The sequence below is a fragment of the Lissotriton vulgaris genome, chromosome 10, assembly GCF_964263255.1.
Source record: "Lissotriton vulgaris chromosome 10, aLisVul1.2, whole genome shotgun sequence".
In the NCBI taxonomy this organism is placed as follows: domain Eukaryota; kingdom Metazoa; phylum Chordata; class Amphibia; order Caudata; family Salamandridae; genus Lissotriton; species Lissotriton vulgaris.
The window spans coordinates 133,329,513-133,348,825 of NC_141698.1; the positions used below are offsets into that span (position 1 = coordinate 133,329,513).

General features: G+C 43.6%; 1 protein-coding gene across 1 annotated transcript in view; it reads right to left on the minus strand.

Moving 5' to 3' along the window:
* Window positions 1-19,313, minus strand: part of TOP3A (DNA topoisomerase III alpha) — a 200,142-nt gene that overhangs the window by 8,836 nt on the left and 171,993 nt on the right. Inside the window, exon 18 of the mRNA XM_086940709.1 lies at window positions 10,086-10,891. Coding sequence (XP_086796835.1) covers window positions 10,086-10,891 — 806 coding nt within the window. The remainder of the gene's footprint in view (window positions 1-10,085; window positions 10,892-19,313) is intronic.

A 19,313-nucleotide genomic window follows, 5' to 3' on the forward strand; every position in this document is an offset into this window, starting at 1 on the left:
ATCTGCAGGGGCACACAAACCCACCACTTTCACTCTTCCTTGGAACCCAGTAATGTTGAGAGGCAGTACCACCTCAAAGCCCCATCCTTCAGGACCTGAAGGGACATATGTTTAACCCCTTCTCCTTCTAGCACCCCTTATCCCCACAGTGGTTTCCCTGTCTCCCTGCTGCAGAATCGTTCCGAAAATGGTTGCTGCTTTCAATGCCAGAAGATGTACAAGTTTGTGTGGATTCTGAGAGTACCCACCCTCTTTTGGGTCCTGCTGTGATCTGTAGGGAATAGATAAACCCATTAGGACTTAATTTTAGATGGTACATGACCCTTCATCAAGGCACTGGACCTCAACTCAACTGTGAATTCATATAAGGATGACTTCAACATGTGGTATGCTTCTCGGTCAAGGCTGATATCACCCACTCCACCGAGGACTGGAAGGCTATCATAATCCAGCCCAACCCTAAACTCAAGGTTGCCCCTTAGAATGGGAATCATGCCAACAGCAAACTGCTAGGGGAGGACTTCCCCTAAGAAAAGTCAATTTTTGTGGGCACATTTTTATAATGGAAAACAAGTAAGGAAAAAAAAGAATGTCCATCAAAAGGGTACATCAACATTATGGTCACAAAAATGCTTTCAGGCAAGGGAGGTTAAAAGAGTGAGTAAAGTAAATACAGTTTTTAAAAAGTAAAAAAAAAAAAAGAAGTCAATGTTTAGAGATACTTGACCACAGAGGATAATTTTTTACTGAAACTAACAATTTAAGGCAGCTGGGTTGCTTCAAGATACAACTAAACGATTAGCTATCTACTTGCCCCTCAAGCCTCCGTCCCGCCCCATTCCACAACTTCCCTATTTACCTTATCCCAGCATTCTTGCATACTGTTTAAAACACTGGGTAAGAAATTAAGACCCAGACACTATACATCTGTCCTTTTGACTGAGAAGGGAACTTCACAGAAGCCTTTGGAAAGAAGTACTGCTACCTTAACCTTACGAGAGGCAAAGTTACCGCCAATCCTTTCCAGATGATGCTTGAAGATACTGGCAGAGTTCATCCAGAGAACAGTTTAGTACTAGCTTCTTATTTCTTTAAACCGGGTTATCTTGTAGCCCAAAACAAGCAAAACATTCTAATGATGAGTTAATTGTGTCAGAGGAATCTTTTGCTCAATATCATCAACAGAGCTTCTTTGCCTGCACTGCTGTCATCAAGCAACATAAGTACTTTCCCATCTCAGAGTTCAAAGAGTTTGCAGTAAGGCATCATCAACACTACTCGGGCCACCATAGTCTCTTTCCACTCTGCTCAATTGAGATTTGTACATAAGAGCCTGAGATTATTTCAGTGGTGGCCACGAGTTTCCAGCTCTTGGTTACCTATCTAGCTTCTTCAACCAGCCTGTCCGACTGCGAGGGTGCGCCCTCATTTACATAAAAAGTGGAAAAAAGTTTACATACGACAGCTGGGAAATCTAACTCCCAACAAAGATAGACCAGAGCTTCTCTGATAGGGTTTGTATTGTGTGAGTGAGACAGGCCTGTCCCATTCTGGAACACTTTCTTCTAAACAGATTATTTTCTTTGGAGTCATTCAATGTAGTCCATGTGTGATGTGTTGCTCTCTGTTCTCTGCTCAGCCTTGAATGTTGGGGTTTGGAATGTTGTGTCACAGAGAGGAGGTACTTGCAATTGATTCTGTCACAGAAGGAGTCTGATCAGAGATATATTTGTGCTCCGGGGAGCATCATTTACCTGCAGATCATGCTCAACTACTGTAAATAACCCTTTCTGTACCTGTTGGAGTCACCCTTCATAAATAAGGACATTTTTTGATTACTTCGGTATTGCTGATGCAGATTCTGGGATCTCTGCAAGAAGAATACCAACTGTGCAGTACAGATCTTCTAGATGCCAGTTAAAAACTTTTGATTTGAACTTCTGAATTCCTCATCAATGGTTCCTATAATTGGCTTTGATTTATTCGTGCTTTTTAGCCTGAACTCACAGCCAGCCACCCCCCAAACATTTACCAAGATGAATAAAGCAGTAGCACATTACCTTATGAGGTGTCAGTATCAACCAAAGTCTACAAAACAACAGTTAGAAAGAGGGTCCTAGGGCAGGATTAACGATCCACATCTAGACACATACCCCAAACCATAATACTAACAACAAGCAATGTCTAGGGGTCTAAAAGAGAAGGAACTGTGAGAACCGTCCGAGACACAACTAGTAAAGGTGAAAATAACCAAAAAAGTGTGTGTGTGTGACAAACCAATAGACAAATCTCAAGGGTATGGGAAAAATATTCCCATCAGTAGCCACTCTGTACCGCCCTTTTACATCATATGGGTTCTCCTTACCCAGGGTAAAATTTTCTCAGCCTACAAATGTTAACGTGGCTGGAACTTAACCATTGAGAAATATGTGTATGAATGGATGATACTGAAAAATTATTATATTGTGAGTGGTAACTGGGTAGCAGTACAAAGTGAACGTGAAGAATATAAAATTGGATAGGACTGAGTAGAAGATGAATTTTAATAATTTCTCTCAGTTCGTCCAAAACTTAAAAAGTGTGTTACATACCAACAGATTTAACATAATATCCGTTTGCCTCCCCAGACAGTACAGAGGGACGCTGGGAGAGACAGACGAACAGAGTGGTACTCCTCTTACCTGAGCTGCAGCCAGGTGGGGTGATGCCTTATCCCCATACCGATTTGTGATGTGGTGGATTAATTAAATTAGAACAACCTGGAATTAACAGGTGATACAATTACTATTTCTTTCTCGCGATTTGTGCAGTAGCAAATACCCTGGTCCTGATGAAAGCAGTGGCATAAATGTCACGTATGCTGAAACATGTCGACCCCTATTGCAAACGGATATTATGTTAAATCTGTTGGTTGGTAACACACTTTTTAAGTTTTTGGTTATTTTCACCTTTACTAGTTGTGTCTCGAACGGTTCTCAACCCAAGTCTAGCCATATTTATTTATTTATTTGAGAATTTTGTAGAGCGCGCAGCGGCCCCAACGGGGCGTCCCGGCGCTGAGAACTCTGAAAAATAGAGGTCATGGGGTCAGATTTCCAATGTTAAGAGGAGAATAGATGTGTTTTCAGGTATTTACGGAAAGCTGATTCTGTCTGACAGGTGCGTAAGGCTAGTGGGAGCTTGTTCCAGCGCTGAGAGGTACAGACCTCAAAAGTTTTTCCGCCTGCCTGAGAGCGTTTAAATCAGGGAGTTTCCAGGAAGTGGAGGGTATTGGATCGTAAAGTCCTGGAGTTGGCGTAGGGTCGCAGGGTGTTTTTCAGGTGTGCCGATCCACTGCCTTTTGATGCTCGGAAGGCCAGTGTCAAGGCCTTGAACACACATCTTTTAGCTATGGGCAGCCAATGAAGTTTGCGGAGGTGTGGAGTGATATGGTGTCTAGCAGGGATTCTCTCCACCAGCCGGGCGGCGGCATTTTGGAACGTCTGAAGTTTATGGCAGAGGCCTGCTGTGATACCAAGGTAGAGGGCATTGGCGTAATCGAGGTGGGATATGATCAGTGCCTGGATCACAGTCTTACAGCAGTCCGCCAGCAGGTAGTTAATAAGGCGTTTTATGGTGCGGATCTTAGCGAAGCAGGAGGATGCAACTGTTTGCACCTGATTGTTAAAGCTAAGTTGATTGTCCCAGCGAACTCCGAGATTTCTCACCGAGTCTTTGGGGAGGGAGCTAGGCTCAGGTCTTCTGGCCACCATATACTAGAGTCCAGGGGGGATGGTGTGTTTAAAAAGAGGATCTCTGTTTTTCCAGCATTGAGTCGGAGTGAATTGGCATCCATCCAGCTCGAAATGTCCCTTTTAACAAATGACCCACTCTGGATACCTTTTCACAAGATCATTTGGCATATTGGTCCAAGGTCTTGGAAACAGAAATCAAGCTGTGATTTTCAGTGAACGTAAAGAGGAACAGTAGGCTTTTTAGAAAGTTGTCAGTTTACTGCTGCAGTACTGGACTCTGTTTTAAATTTTTTTAAAAACCACCTCCTGCATGTTTCTTAGTATTCCCATAAAAAATAGTGGACTGGGAGGATCAACAATGGATTTAGACTGCTTTGGGCACAGTGGCAATGCCTAGGTGCACGAGTGAGGCACAAACGTTCACCGGCAATAATAAACATATTCCTATTCCTTATCTACAGCACATCCTCCTAAGGCAGTCTAGTGAAGATAACCTCCTTCAGAATTGCATTCTACCGTCTGAAACGAAGGGTGACTCTTGCACCTAGGTTTCTCAGACTGTGGCTGTAAATATCCATCTGTGGTTCAGATGGTATTGCTAGTAGAGGAAATGCATTCTAGTATACATCTAACACAATAGGCAAGTTTAACGTAAACAGGTGAGAAAACACTTTCAGTGAACAGAGAGTTCAGTGCACAGAGATGTGGACGCGGGTACTCATGGACTGGCTTTTTCTGACAGACATCAATCTGGCGTGAAAACTAATTCTGGATGTTCCTTCAGAAAGTGCTATTCACCACACAGCAGAACACTGAATCCTTACGTTATGCCTCATTAACTGGGAATCTTTCATGTAGCAAGGCCATATTAGCGCAATGTCAAGACCATCTCAATAGGTGTTTCCTAATCTCCAAATTCTAAACAGGGTGGTAAAGAAGATCTAAAGTACTTCACTTTGCAAGATGATCACAATAGCACAGTCTTCTTTTGCTCAACGAGACAGGATTCCTGGACTTCACAAACAAGGGTTCTCTTTTGCCTCTTCTGTGTCTGTAAGACACACTCTCTAAGTAGGGTGGATTGGAATCTCTACCTCACCCTATAATCATTGCACATAAAAGAGTATTATCTAAATATATGCACTACCAGGACATGGTCTCCTCTAATGACAGAGTGGCTATCCAGTTACAGTAAAAGGCTAAGGAGAGAAAGCGGTCAAGAACAGGGGTTCCCTTTATTCATGAACCCTTACTCTGTGAAATAAAGACACTGGCTCATACGAGTGCCAAACCCATGATAGTCAGCGGACATAAAACTAGTGACATGGAAGTCTGCTTTTCTTTAGGGGATACAGTCAGCTCCCAGAGTTTCTGAGCTGGCTGAGGAAGCACACACAGCTCTCATTCAGAACAAAATGACAAGTAACCTTTTCTCTAAAAGTTTGAGTTGAATTTCAATTAAACCAAGTAACTGGGAGCCCATCACATTTCTGAATTCCTCATTTAAGGGTTAAAGGGGTTCTCAGTAATTTGAATTTCCAGAAGATTCTCAAATTCTGTTTGGATTGAGAAAATTACAATTGTTCATCCAAGTAACTGTCACATATAGCAGTCCAACCCTGACAACCAGGGAGACAATATCTCGTAGCATAATGGATTAGATGCTGCATGCTCAAAAGGTACAGCAAAACACACAAGGTGATGGACGGAATGTTGCACATTAGCAAAACATTCATCACCAGTCACAGAGCTGGGTTTAATCCATCATTATTTTGCTCACCACGCCACCCCAGTTCAGACATGGCCATATGCAAATCAGTCTGGACCCTGTGCCTCATGGCAACAGCCCAGCCCGAACTGACAAGCCATGTCTTCCCTTGACCGGAATCAAGCATCCTGGGACCGGTTTCTGGCTATCAGCCGTCATCAGCCAGGATAGCTTGACTCCAGTGGCGTAGTAAGCATGGGACCCAAGTCGGGCATACCCTTCCCACATAGGGCGAACAGCAAAACACACAGGCACATGGTCAGACTGATTTGCATATGTATAGAGCTAAAGAATGATGATGGAATAAACCCAGATCAGTTGACTGGGGGTGAGTGTTTGATTTGCTCAAGCACTCCGTCCATCATCCCCTTTGGTATCGCTTTGTTCACCCTGAGTTGGCAGGGTATGCCCAGACGTGGGTCCCTTGCTCACTCTTCCACTGGATTCAAGATAGCCTGGCTGATGAGGATTATGAATCCAAAACTAGTCCCAGGATGCTTGTTTCCGGTCCAGGGAAGACATGGCTTTGCAGTTCGGGCTGGACTGTTCCCATGAGGCACAGGGTCAGACTGATTTGCATACGGCCATGTCTGAACTAGGGTGGTGGAGTGAGCTAAAGAATGAAGATGGAATAAACCCAGATCAGTTGACTGGGGGTGAGTGTTTGATTTGCTCAAGCACTCCGTCCATCATCCCCTTTGGTATCACTTTGTTAGCCCTGAGTTGGCAGGGTATGCCCAGACGTGGGTCCCTTGCTCACTTTGCCACTGGATTCAAGATAGCCTGGCTGATGAGGATTATGAATCCGAAACCGGTCCCAGGATGCTTGTTTCCGGTCCAGGGAAGACATGGCTTTGCAGTTCGGGCTGGACTGGTCCCATGAGGCACAGGGTCAGACTGATTTGCATACGGCCATGTCTGAACTGGGGTGGTGGAGTGAGCTAAAGAATGATGATGGGTTAAACCCAGATCAGTTGACTGGGGGTGAGTGTTTGATTTGCTCAAGCACTCCGTCCATCATCCCCTTTGGTATCACATGCTCAAAAGGTAGTCTACTCACAAACCTCCTTCACCATATTAGAGCACCATAGTGGCTCGTCCCCACTAATGCCATCAGAGAAACGGCCAAGTGTTTTACTCTACATGCTCTTTTTGGACGCACCATACATCGAAGATTAACGTCCAATTTGGTCAAGCTATGAAGAAACTCATTTTGAGCAAGAAGATTGGTGGACATCGTAGCTTATGATAAAGTGAAGAGCAATATCAACATACACTTTATGTTGCAACTAATGATATGCAAATTACATTTAGAGAATTATTATCCATGTTTAATGTTTACCAAAAAGAATCTGTGCTCAAATACATAAAGAAGGGCACACATTAGACAGTATTTGTTGTTATAAAGATCAATGTGTGAATTTGGCCCCTGGTTGGATCACTTTATGTTCCCTTTAACTGTGACAGCCAAGATTCCATTGTGCATTTGGAAAATGGTGGGTTACAGGAGCCATGTGGCCACAGAATGTATGGCCCCTTGTTTACAAAACTGCCCACAAACTAGGACATGAACATTCTAATACTTTACTAAATGATTTAAATAAACATTTACCTAGGATCTTAGATGACTTGGCCTCCCTCCAATTAAAACGCTGTAGGAAAACAAATACCAAAACTTTTGGCTTCATGAAGAATTGGCAAAAATAAGACTACAGCTTGCACGCTATATTTGCCATATTAAAGAAGCTAAAAGGATGAACTACATCTTTTCTAGACTATCTCTATACCAGGGTGTAACTTATATGCAAGTCGTTTTGAAAGAAAACTAGGTCCAATTGAAGGTCTCATAAAATCGTGAAAAGCACAATCTGCAACAGATGAGAATAGTCAACCGGTTTCACTGACAAGCACGCCGAGTTTTCCTAGTTCTGTTTGTTAAATGACAATCAATACCTCTCCTTTAATCATATAAAAGCAATCATCACTGATTATTTTTTAAAAAGTGGTATACCAGTAGACTTAACAAAAAAAGGGCAGATTACGCCACTGCAAAATAATAAATATTTGTTCGGGAATGAGTTGACATTTATAGGCCTCTAGCGCAATTACCATAATTGGCTAAACTTCTTGTGTGCGCAGTATTTGATGAACCTTTGCAGTTTATCAATCTCAAAACTTACTGCACCCAGCGGACACTGGGTTTCACGCAGGTTACAGCACCAAAATTGCAGTGTCAGAAGAGCTAGGTGAGCTCAGACTTCATGCAGATCAAGACATGCCTGCTGCCCGGATCCTGTTGGACCCCTGAGCAGCATTTGATATGTTCAACCATCAGCACCCGCTGAAATACATAAGCTAGGTTTCTATGATCTAGATTTCACTACTTTAATGCCATCTATCTCCGACTACCTGTCAAAGCTCTTAAACTGTAACTTGAACAACAATGCAGCAACAGTTTAACATTGAATCTAAAATGATTTGACTATCTCACCTGCATTAGTTAAGCTTCACTGGCTACTAGTCAAACAGCATCTTGTGTTAAAATCACTTTGCATGGCCACAATGCATTTTAGGAGAGTTGTCTCAGAAGCTCTCGATGTCCACATTGAACCACCAGTTAAGATTATAAAAGGTGTCTGTGGCTAATGTACCTAGATTCTGCAGATCTACTTTGGAAGGCAGAACTTTTTGGGCTGACGCAGCAAGACAATGCTACTTGCATCTTTACAGAAAGAGCCTTCCTTGGCAAAATTTTGGAATCTTCTGAAACCATGGCCTTTCCCAACTTAACTTGTGTTTTTTTGTGTTAAGTAAGCTATTTCGGTCTTTTGCTAAAGGAATTCTGAGCCCCAAGATGCTTTTGGGTGAACACTGCGCTGTAAAAATAAAATAAATAATAATTTCATAAAATACCTCAAACATGCAATAAGTTAAAATACAGTATACTGATGAATCGCTGAAACAGTCCTTGTTTGGCCAGGAGGTATAGTGATATTGGGAATACCATAGTTCTTGAGGTTTCTTTGTTTTATTATTAAACTAAGTTCAAGTCGACTCCAATTACAAACACTCAAGTTACTTTTCAAATGCCGGAGCCATTTAGCCCTCAGAATGGCATACATGGGGCCAAGAAAAATACATTGTTTTCTCTACCCATCTGCGGATGTTATAAAATTGCCTAGACTGTCCAGCTTAATTCCCAGTTACAGGTAAAACATTTCAGAGCTGGGGTACCAATCTTAGGTTTGTATACAAAATCTCTGCCTATGCCGGTTCAACCTCCTCCAATAAAGTCTCAAATATAGGGGAGCATTTTCAAGTTATAAACACTTCAATCTAGCTCACAGCTAGGAGGCTACTTGACATCTGGATAGTTTTTGCCGATTTTCTATCAGATGATACACTGATGCCTAAATATGTAAAATCGTGCACTTGTTCAAGAGGCAAATTATCCAAAACAACCCCATTCTTGAAGATGTGGTATGGTCTAAAAGCCATCAGCTTTGTTTTAACTATCTCCTTTGGTTTGAAGAACTCATCAAATTTGTCTAACACATTCTGCAGGCCACTTGGCGACTTCAAAAACAAAATTGCATACTCAGCAAATAGAAGGGTTGCCATCTTTGAGTCGCCTACCACTGGATCATCATTGATGTAAGCACTCGCAGACTAGCACTTAATATACAGAGGCAAAAAGCAATGGGGCTGTTGAACACCCTTGAGGCACATCTTTATTCACAGGAAAGGGTTTTGTGATCTCCTCAATGTGGTGGTACTGCACCACGGTGAAGCTTCCTGTGAGTCATGTTACCAAAATGCTGAGTAGACCAGACAGTGATCAGAACATGTAATGATCTACAAAGCAGATGCGTGGGAACATTGAAGCTGGACTCCACAAACATTACATACATTGATTGACTCCGTCGAGGAGCAAATGTGAACTGGACGCCTGATTGATGGTGCTTATTTTCATACTCCACCCTGCCTGGTAACATGCTTTTAATAATCATGTCAAAAAACAAATACCTCTTAAAGAATTCCAGCAATTATAAGTGTGCCAGGAACAACAAAAAATGAAAATAATAAAATCAACATTTGTCTTTTGAGAACTTGTCACTCCTTCATAAGTTTACGAAGCAGGTAATTGAAAAGCTTGGATGACGGGTGCTTTTGAAGATAAACTGGTCGCTGTTCTACTGAGCAAAGGTTTTTTTGTGTTTTACCATGCAAGAGAGAGAGGTCCTATCCAGCCATGGTACTGTCAAAAGAATTAAAGGGAAAAAAGCTTAAAATCCAAATTAGAATGCTGTAATCACTCAGGTACCTTATGGCGTTATTTGTGCTTTCCCGGTTTCGCAGTATTCATAAATGAACAGGCACAGACAAAAAGACTGCTATTCAGATAGTGTTGGAACACATACTTTGAATCCAGGACTCTCACTCCAGATTAAATAATTACCAAAGGTACAAATACTTAAAGAGAAGAGCTTACCTTTACAGTCAGCTCGATACAAGGAATGGCATGACATAAAAAGAAAACACGTGGAAGCTGTGCCATCTGAGATATTTGTAGATCATCTTACCTGGTGGCGCATTCTCATCGGCCCACTGGAAGAAGCCGCACTGCTGTTCTCTAGGATTCTGACACGTGTGGAACTGGCGACCCTTGTTGGCCCCATCTTTTTGAACTGTTCGGGTGACTGCAGGTTGATTACACTTGCAATTGACTTCATCTCCTCCGCCTGAATCTCTGTCATTTGCTGTCCACGCATTTCCTCTCCCACCACCAGAGGCTCCCCCAGTGGGGAAGTGAGCTCCTGGCCCTCCTGTGGGAAAGTTAGATGCTTGTCCCCTAGCTGTGAATTGAGATGGTGGCCCTGCAGCTGAGAAGTTAGAAGCTGATCCAAAACTTCTATTGGGGGCACCGCCACCCCCACCATCTGCCTGTTGATCAGACCACAGGAAGAAACTACAGGTTGATCCATTACACTTATAAAACTGTTTGCCCTGGTTAGACCCTTCTTTGCGAACTGTGAGTAAAATGGCCTCCTGTCCACAGTTGCACACCACTGCATTTCCGTCATCATTGTTTGGGAACTGTGGAGTAACTCTGGGAGCTTGAACGGTAGCAGGTGCTTTATTGGGCTTGGGCGGCCTGGAAGTCGCTGGCCGCTGCTGGCTGCTTTCAAAGTTGGATGTTCGGGAATGAGGGTTACTCGCTTGCACATGGGCGTTTGGACGATTATTGGGTTGGAGTACCCTACTGGGTGCCTGCAGATACTTAAGGTCAAGGATCTCTCTCAGCATCTCGTCGCATCCTCCAATGCAACCCACAAACTCCAAAGGCATGATCATGGGTATGCTGCCACGCTTAAACTTCAGCTTCAACCTGCAGATTTCAGAATAAGAAACAGACAAGTTTAAAACAACCGTCCATTCTACAAAAAAACTGAGACAGAGCTTAACACTCTAGCTAAATCAAGGTGCACACACAAACACATTTTATTTTTTACTTTGACCAGAAAGTTGATAGGCCAAGAGGCCAACACAAATGTAATGATTACAACCCCGAAAGATGCAGATCCCATACAGCAACTCCGACAGAAGGCTTAATGCCAGGAATGAGCAAGTGTGATCTAGTAGATTTACATAAAACCTATTTTCTTTTCCTTTTGGCAGTAGGCATCATCCCGAGGACACCATGGTGTGACTAACTCCTTGATTGAGGCCAACATAAGAACACACCTCTGAAATGAAGGGGACGGACACTGGAAGTGTGCAATGTATCGGGAGTTAAAAGCTAAGGCCACATGACACTGGAGGAAAGAATAGGGTGTCATACTAAGTGGGAGGGCAGTAGTTATAAGGAGACTCAAAATACAGGAAAAGAACATCAGGTGGGGCAGAGGGGACTTGGAGAAACCGAATGGCGGCAGGTATCTTTTGGAACAAATGAAATACAATATCACATTATGAAAAACTAAAATGGTAGAAGGAATTTTTAGAACCATCAGACTGAAATAGTTTTTCTGGAGATGGAGTATTAATCCATAGACTCCTGGATTGGATATCAGGGACATACCCGGAGATACAAAAGAAATCACCTCAGGGAACACTGCAGGGTACAGACTCCAAGGACACTGAAACCCAAAGTTACCTGCAACAGGATTTCTTCAGCTCTTGTATTAGTAGATTCACATGCTTGGAAATATTTCCTATCGCCTCAGACCCCACAGTACATTAATATCGCGGTACCATACAAAATCATTCACTTTAGAAGCCCATCAACTTCACTCGGCTCTTTTTCCTGTCATAGTGGCTGGACCTAAAGCTCCACGTCATAAAGAGCTTGCCTGGTTCTTGAAACAGAATCAGCTCTCAAAATTGACTTACAGCTTTACTTTATATTGCAGTTACTTATTTATGAACATTTTATAGCGCGCAAATACCTGGAGGTGTCTTGGCGCTGAAAGATAACAGAACACAAGGTTGAGAGGAGTGCTTACTGGTTGAACAGCCATGTTTTTACAGACTTCCTGAATGTCAGGAGGGATGGGCTGGCCTTGATGTGTAGAGGGAGGGTATTCCACAATTTAGCGGTAGCAACTATGAATGATCTGTCTCCCCATGATAATTTCTTTGTGCGTGGAATGGTTAAGCAGCGTGCGGAAGAAGAGCAGCGGGTTCTGGTGGGTATATACAGGCAGAGTGCTTTTTTCAAGAACTCTGGTCCAGAGTTGTTGATTGCTTTATATGTTATACATAAAGCCTTGAATTTGGTTCGGCTTCTGATTTATAGCCAGCGTAGTTGGCAAATGACTGGGGGGATTGATTTAAATTTAGGCGTGCCGGAAAGCATTTTTGCTGCTGAATTTTGGACTAATTGCAGCTTATTTAAAACTCTCTCCTGAGCGTTCAGAAAGAGGCCATTACAATAGTCGATCTTTGCCATAACCAGCGTTCACATGAGAGTCTTTCCTGCACTAGGGGGAAAGAAAGGGAGAAGCTTCCTTATCATTCTAAGAATATTGAAGGACGAGGATACAACCGCATTCTCGTGGTGAATGAACGAGAGCTTGTCGTCGAACATAACCCCAAGATTCCTGACCTTAGTGACTGGTTGAGGCGGAGGTCTCAGATCGGTTGGCCACCACACAGAGGACCAACCAGGGGTTAAACTGCCAAAAGTCATTACCTCCGTTTTATCGGAGTTTAACTTTAGGCAGTTACGTGCCATCCAGGAGCGGATGGCTAGCATTCCCTCCTGAAAGCTGGCCGCCACTTGTATTCCATCGTTTTGTACCGCCAACACCAATTGGGTGTCGGCGTATGAGGTTATTCTCATCCCTAGATCTTTAATGATCCTCGTCAGGTCCAACACGTAGATATTAAATAAGGTCGGACTGATGGAGGATCCTTGTGGCACCCCACAGGGGAGAGAAAACATTGGAGAATAGGATTCGCAAAGTTTGACTGATTGAGTACAATTGGCGAGAAAGGAGGTTAAAAGCATTTTGGCCTTATGTCCAATGCCCATGGCCGAGACACGTCGATTAGAATGGAATGATCGATCGTGTTGAATGACGCAGACAAATCCAGTAGAATGACGACCGCTGCACCACCTTGCCCTAATATCATCCTAATCCGATCAGAGGCCTTGATGAGGGCTGTCTTCATTCCATGACCCTTCCTAAACCCAAATTGAGTGGCATCCAAAAGATTATTGTGATCAATGAATTGAGATAATTGGATATTTATTATTTTTTCAATAATCTTTGATGGGAAAGGCAGGCATGCAATATGCCTATAGTTTTTGGGTTCTGTGGGATCCAAGTTGGCTTTTTTTAGTAGGGGTTTAATGATGGTCTTCTTCCAAATCGAAGGATATGAGCCGGTGTGGAACATTGAATTAACAATGTTGGTAAGAGTAGGGACTATGTCCTCCGGAATGAGTTTTAACATTGAAGGAGGACAAGGATCAAGAGGGCATCCTGATTTAATGGAGAGAATACGCTCTCTTACTTGTTCAGATAAGACCTGACTAAATTCTGCAAACCCCGTAACAGGGGTATTGGCCAAACTATCTATAGTAGGGGGATCTGACTTCACTTGCATAGCAAAGTTTGAATAAATCTGAAGAACTTTGTCTTCAAAGAAATCAGCAAGAGAGTACCAAAGAGCAGGTGACACGTCTGTAACGGTACTTGTAGGTGTATAAGAGAGTTTGGTTACCACCTGAAATAACTGCTTGGTGGAATTTTGAGCCAACTCTATTTACTTTCGAAAGTATTTAGCTTTTTTCTGCCACAATAAGGTATTTGCATTTGGTCAGTGAATCCTTATATAAGTCTTTAGCATTATTATCATAGTGTTTACGCAATTTTCTCTCTAGATTTCTGCACCATTGTTTCTCAATTCTTAAAGCCTCTGAAAACCAGGGAGCTGAAGGGACATTTCGATTAATAGAGACATTCTTGACTGGTACTGTTAAGCTAAAGGCATTATGTAGCCAGGAGGAATAGTTATTGGCCGCTATATCGGGATCTGCTATAACTTCATGTTGAGTGGAGGACAGCATTTTTTGCAAGCGATTAATGTCAGTATTCCTCCATGCTCGAACTTGTTTGGGGGTACGAGAAATAATATACTTTGACTTAGATTTTGCGGTCTGTATAGTACAGATTATTGCAGAGTGGTCAGTCCAGGTGAGGGGTAGAACAGAGGATATAGAGATGTTAGTATTACTAGTGAATAATCCATCACGGGTATGACCTGCTGTATGAGTAGGTGTTCTAACTAGCTGGTGTAAACCTGCTGACAGTAGGTCTGTTATAAGGGAGGAGGATTCCTTATCCTGTAAGGATTCTAAATAAAAATTAAAATCTCCCAATATAGTATAATCGGGAGTTCCTGCCATCGGTTCCATAAGGGTGTGTAGATTTTTAAGAAAGACCGCTCGAGGGCCTGGTGGACGATAGAGCAAAATTCCTCTGAATAATTAAGTGTTGGAAAGCGTAATGGAGAAGGTCAGTGCTTCACAGACCGATGAGTTAATTGATTTAGTTTTTATTGCAAATATATCTCGATGAATGATCGCAACCCACCGCCCTTTTTTAAGAGTCTATCATGTCTAAATACACAGTATCCTTCTGGGGTAGCCGCACAGAATTCAGGACCTGCAGAAGAATTACCCCACGTTTCAGTTATGAAAGCAAGATCTAGCTTATGATTAGTTAGTAATTCATGTATTTCAATGTTGTGCTTAGGAAGGGAACGAGCGATGATGAGCACAAAATGGATGGGGTTAGAATTGACATGAGACAGATGTTCACTGGGGGATAGTAACAGAGTGGTTGGGGTCAATTTAAGCGAAAAGTTGGGGCATCTGGCAGATATTTTGTTGGTAAAAACGTTCAGAATAAAAAGGGTACAGTCATGATTATTAATGGAGTTATTTAAATCCATAAGTTGTGATCTTGTGTAGGTTACAAATAAATGTTGGTGCTCTAACCCTTTATTTCATGGATTCACACATCCTGCAAAAAAACTCCAAGCATTATTACTCCTCCTCTCCCAACTCATCCTCACTTATGCCGAATCACAATACTCCTCACCTAGATTCCCCTTCCATTCCTCCTCCAACCCCCCTCTCTCCTCCTCTCCCAACTCATCCTCACACCCGCCGAATCACAATACTCCTCACCCTGATTCCCCGTCCTTTCCTCCTCCACCCCCTCATTCCTCCCCTCCCAATTCAGCCTCACACCCTCTGAATCAAACTACCCCACACCCTTCTTCTCCCAACTCATCATCTCCCTTCCTGAACTACACTCTTCCCATTATCCCCCCCCTCACTCCTACACCAATCCACAACTGTACCTCCTTGCTATCTCCTAACTTCTCATCCACAGAGGTCCTATCTCCCCCTACCCTGACATGCCACTCCTTCTCCCCTTCAACTACAGCCCTCCCGGCTCTCCTGCCTGCATCGGCTCATCTCCTCAGAACAGGCCTCCTGCCTGCATCTGCTCACTGCCCCCTCAGAGCAGACCCCCCTCTGCAGCTAACTCCGAACCCATTTTTTCCTCCTCCCCCACACCCTATTTACCCCCTCACTCTCATCTCAAACTCCCTTTGCAACATCGAACTTAACCTCTCAACTCTTACCAGAGATCTCTTTCGTCTTAGCAATGATTTCCTCAATCTCAAATCCAGCGACCTCCCTCCCAGAAGAAACACCGCTAGCCCTTGTCTAATAAACCCCACCACCCCCAAACCGTGGAAAACAACTCCCTTGCTTTGCCGGGCTCATAGACCACTCCGCACCACTTGCACCCTCTCTCACCGGGAGATCTCCGACCTTCAAAATTCCTACCCTCCATACTCCTCAACCATGAACACCCCTCCCCCCTTCTCTAGCATCCCCGTCATATTGGGGACTAGTCGTATTCCCCTTTCACCTGTCTCACCTAGACCCCCCTCCTCATCTCACCTCCATCCATGCCCTCCCATCTCCTAAACCCACTCCCAAACCCCTCACCTGCATGCTTGTTAACTGCCGCTCCGCTGCCCGACATGCCATAGAAATCTCTGAAACCATCCTTAGTGAATCCAACGACATTGCGTTCCTTACACAATCCTGGCCTAATGACCACTCTACAAGCATTCTTGACCTACTCTCACCCCCAGGCTACTCCATCATTAGGAAAGATAGACCAATCCGAAAAGGCGGTGGTGTATCTATCATCTTCAAGACGAACTACAGCTCTCCCTTATCAATAACACCGAATAGGCCTCCTTTGAATACCTTATAGCCGAACTCAAAATACAGGGTTCCTCCCCCATCCGCCCTCACAATATATATAATCCGCCTGGAAATCACTACCCATTCATTGACGAGCTTTCTAACCTTCTTACCCAATCCTCAATTTCCAAATCTAAAAACATCTTCCTGGGAGACTTTAACCTCGATTGGAATGATACTAAAGACCCCTCAATCTGCCTCCTCTCTGACCTTCTCGAAATTAATGACCTCAAACAAATCTGTCGGTCACCAACCCATTCCAAAGGAGCCACCCTTGGCGCTATCATTACCAGCAAAGACTGGTCAGACCATCACCTTATCCTGTTCTCCATAACCACCTCTACCTCCCCCCTCCTTCCAAAACTATTAAACCCATGAAACTGATCAGAAATCTCAGTCATATCACTCCCGCTTACTTGAATCCAAACTTCATGCCCAGCTTCTAGCTATCCCTCCCTCCCTTAACACGAATTAACTAACCGAACAATATAACAAAGCTGTCACTGCTACCCTTGACCTTCTAGCCCCTCTCAAACTCAAAAAACAAAGAAATATCCCCTGCAAATCATGGTTTAACACAGACCTAAATAATGAAAGACGTAGACTCAAACTGACTGAAAGATTATGGAGACAGCACCCCTCTCCCTCTAACCTGGCCCGCCTCAGACTTGCTAGATCGTCCTACAAAAAACACATCTTTAGACAAAAAACTTCCTTCTTCAGGTCACAACTAGATCGAGCTCAGAATAGGCCAAGAGAATTATTCAACATTGTGCACAATCAAACTGCTTCCACTCCCCCTGTCCCGCTGGCCTCGACGACTAGATGTAAAGAAATAGCTCTCTTTTTTTCAGACAAAATTAAACTAATTGAGCAATCCTTCCTCTCTACTGCGATCCCTACCACTAACCTGAACATCTCTCTTAATATCCCACCCACCATCATAACTCCCCCTACACCTACTACTGCCCATCATAATTCTGATCTCCCTCACCCCCCATTGCCCTCCATTTTTCTGGACTCCAATCATACTAACTCTCTTACTATAAATAATGCCACTTGGCTTAACTTCCAGCCAGTCACAGAAAGAGACGTCTTTAACACAATTTCCAAACTCAAGCCTTCCTCCCACACCAAAGACCCTCTTCCCTCCAAGCTCGTCCAAAACCTAAAACACATCTTCACCCCTTCCTGGACCTCTATTATCAACAGCTCCCTTACCGCAGGCTGTGTCCCCACTTCATTGCAACTAGGCCAAATCACCCCCCATTAGCAAAAATCCTTTGGCAGACCCAAACGACCTCAATAACATTTGTCCCAGCTCCAACCTTCCCCTTCTTTCTAAAGCCCTGGAAAAATGTGTCCTTCTCCAACTAGATAGACACATTGAACACTTTAACTTCCTAGACCCCTTCCAATCTGGCTTTACGAAAGGATGCAGCACTGAAACCGCCATGCTAAACATTGTTGACAACATCCACCACTCACTTGACAATGGTGAATCTAGCCTTCTGATCCTCCTTGATCTCTCTGCAGCGTTTGATACTGTTAACTACCCTGCTCATCTCAATGTTCTTAGAGACCGTTTCGGCCTGAATGGTACGACACTCAATTGGTTTGTCTCATACCTACAACACCGTTCTCAACAAATCAAAATCCAAAATTGCCCATCTAACCCTACCTCCATCTCCTTAGGAGTTCCGCAAGGATCCATCCTCTCTCCCACACTCTTTAACCTTTTCATGGAACCCCTCACACTCATTCTTAAACAAGCCGGGATCAACTACCATCTCTATGCCAGCGACACCCAACTCTATTATAAGATTAAAACTCATGCTGACATCCTTCACCTCAACAACACTCATCAAGATTCAAGCCTGGTACCACATTAACCACCTCAAATTCAACCCTAAAAAAACTGAAATTATTCTTTTTTTCCCCTAAAAATAACCAGCTCCCCATTCAGAATTGGATCTCTGACCTTATTGCCCTCAACTGCTCCTTATCTTTGTCCTCCTCAGTCAAATCATTAGGGATCTCCCTTCACAACCTCCTAACCCTCAAGGCACACATCAATAATTCTGCCAAAGGAGCCCTCTTCACTCCCCGCCACCTTAAGAAAATCAAGCTCTTCCTCCCGATCGATGATTTCAAACTAGCAGTCCAATCCCTTGTTCTTTCTCGCATCGACTATGGCAATGCCATTCTCACCGGAATTCCTAAGATCCACCTAGCACCTCTTAAATCTGTGCTTTACCTTGCAGCTAGGCTTTCCTCAGACTGAAAGCGATTCAACCACATCTCCCCTGCCCTTAAAACCCTTAAATGGCTCCCCATTGAAGGTAGATCCTCTTACAAAACAGCCTGCATTACACACAAAATTCTCCATCAGAAAACACCGACCTACCTCGCTAACAAACTCACTAAAGCCGGTTGCTCCCGTTCCTTGAGAAGTACTAACACCCTACTTCTTATCCCCCCCTTCTAAAAAAGAAAACCACCCAGTCTCTCTCGATCCTTTTCTGGCAACGCTCCTTGCATTTGGAATGCCCTTCAAACTGACCTTCGCTGTAACTCTTCCTACTCTAGCTTCAAAAAAGAACTCAAACTACATCTCCTCAATAAATACTGGGGACCCTAATCCATACCTGTTCTCTTCCACTGGCCACGTCTGTCCGACCCTAGATGCATCCGCCCTCCCTTTTTTCAGCCTTACTCGCCCTTCCTCCTCGTCACTTCCCACTACCTGTTTACCACCTTCACTCCTCCTTGCACCCCCCTCCCTTGTCCACCTTCAGCCCTCATCCCCTCCAACCCCCCCTCACTTCTGCCCCTCCCGCTTTTTTTTTTCAATTAGTGCCTTTTGATATTTTTGATTATTCACATCTTCCACATTTTGATGTGCTTATTTCCCATAGGTATCATTTTGAAATCTATCAGGCGGAGACTTGTATGTTGTTTATATACATTGATGCTATGTATGTCCCCTGTCTTATTGACCTTCTTG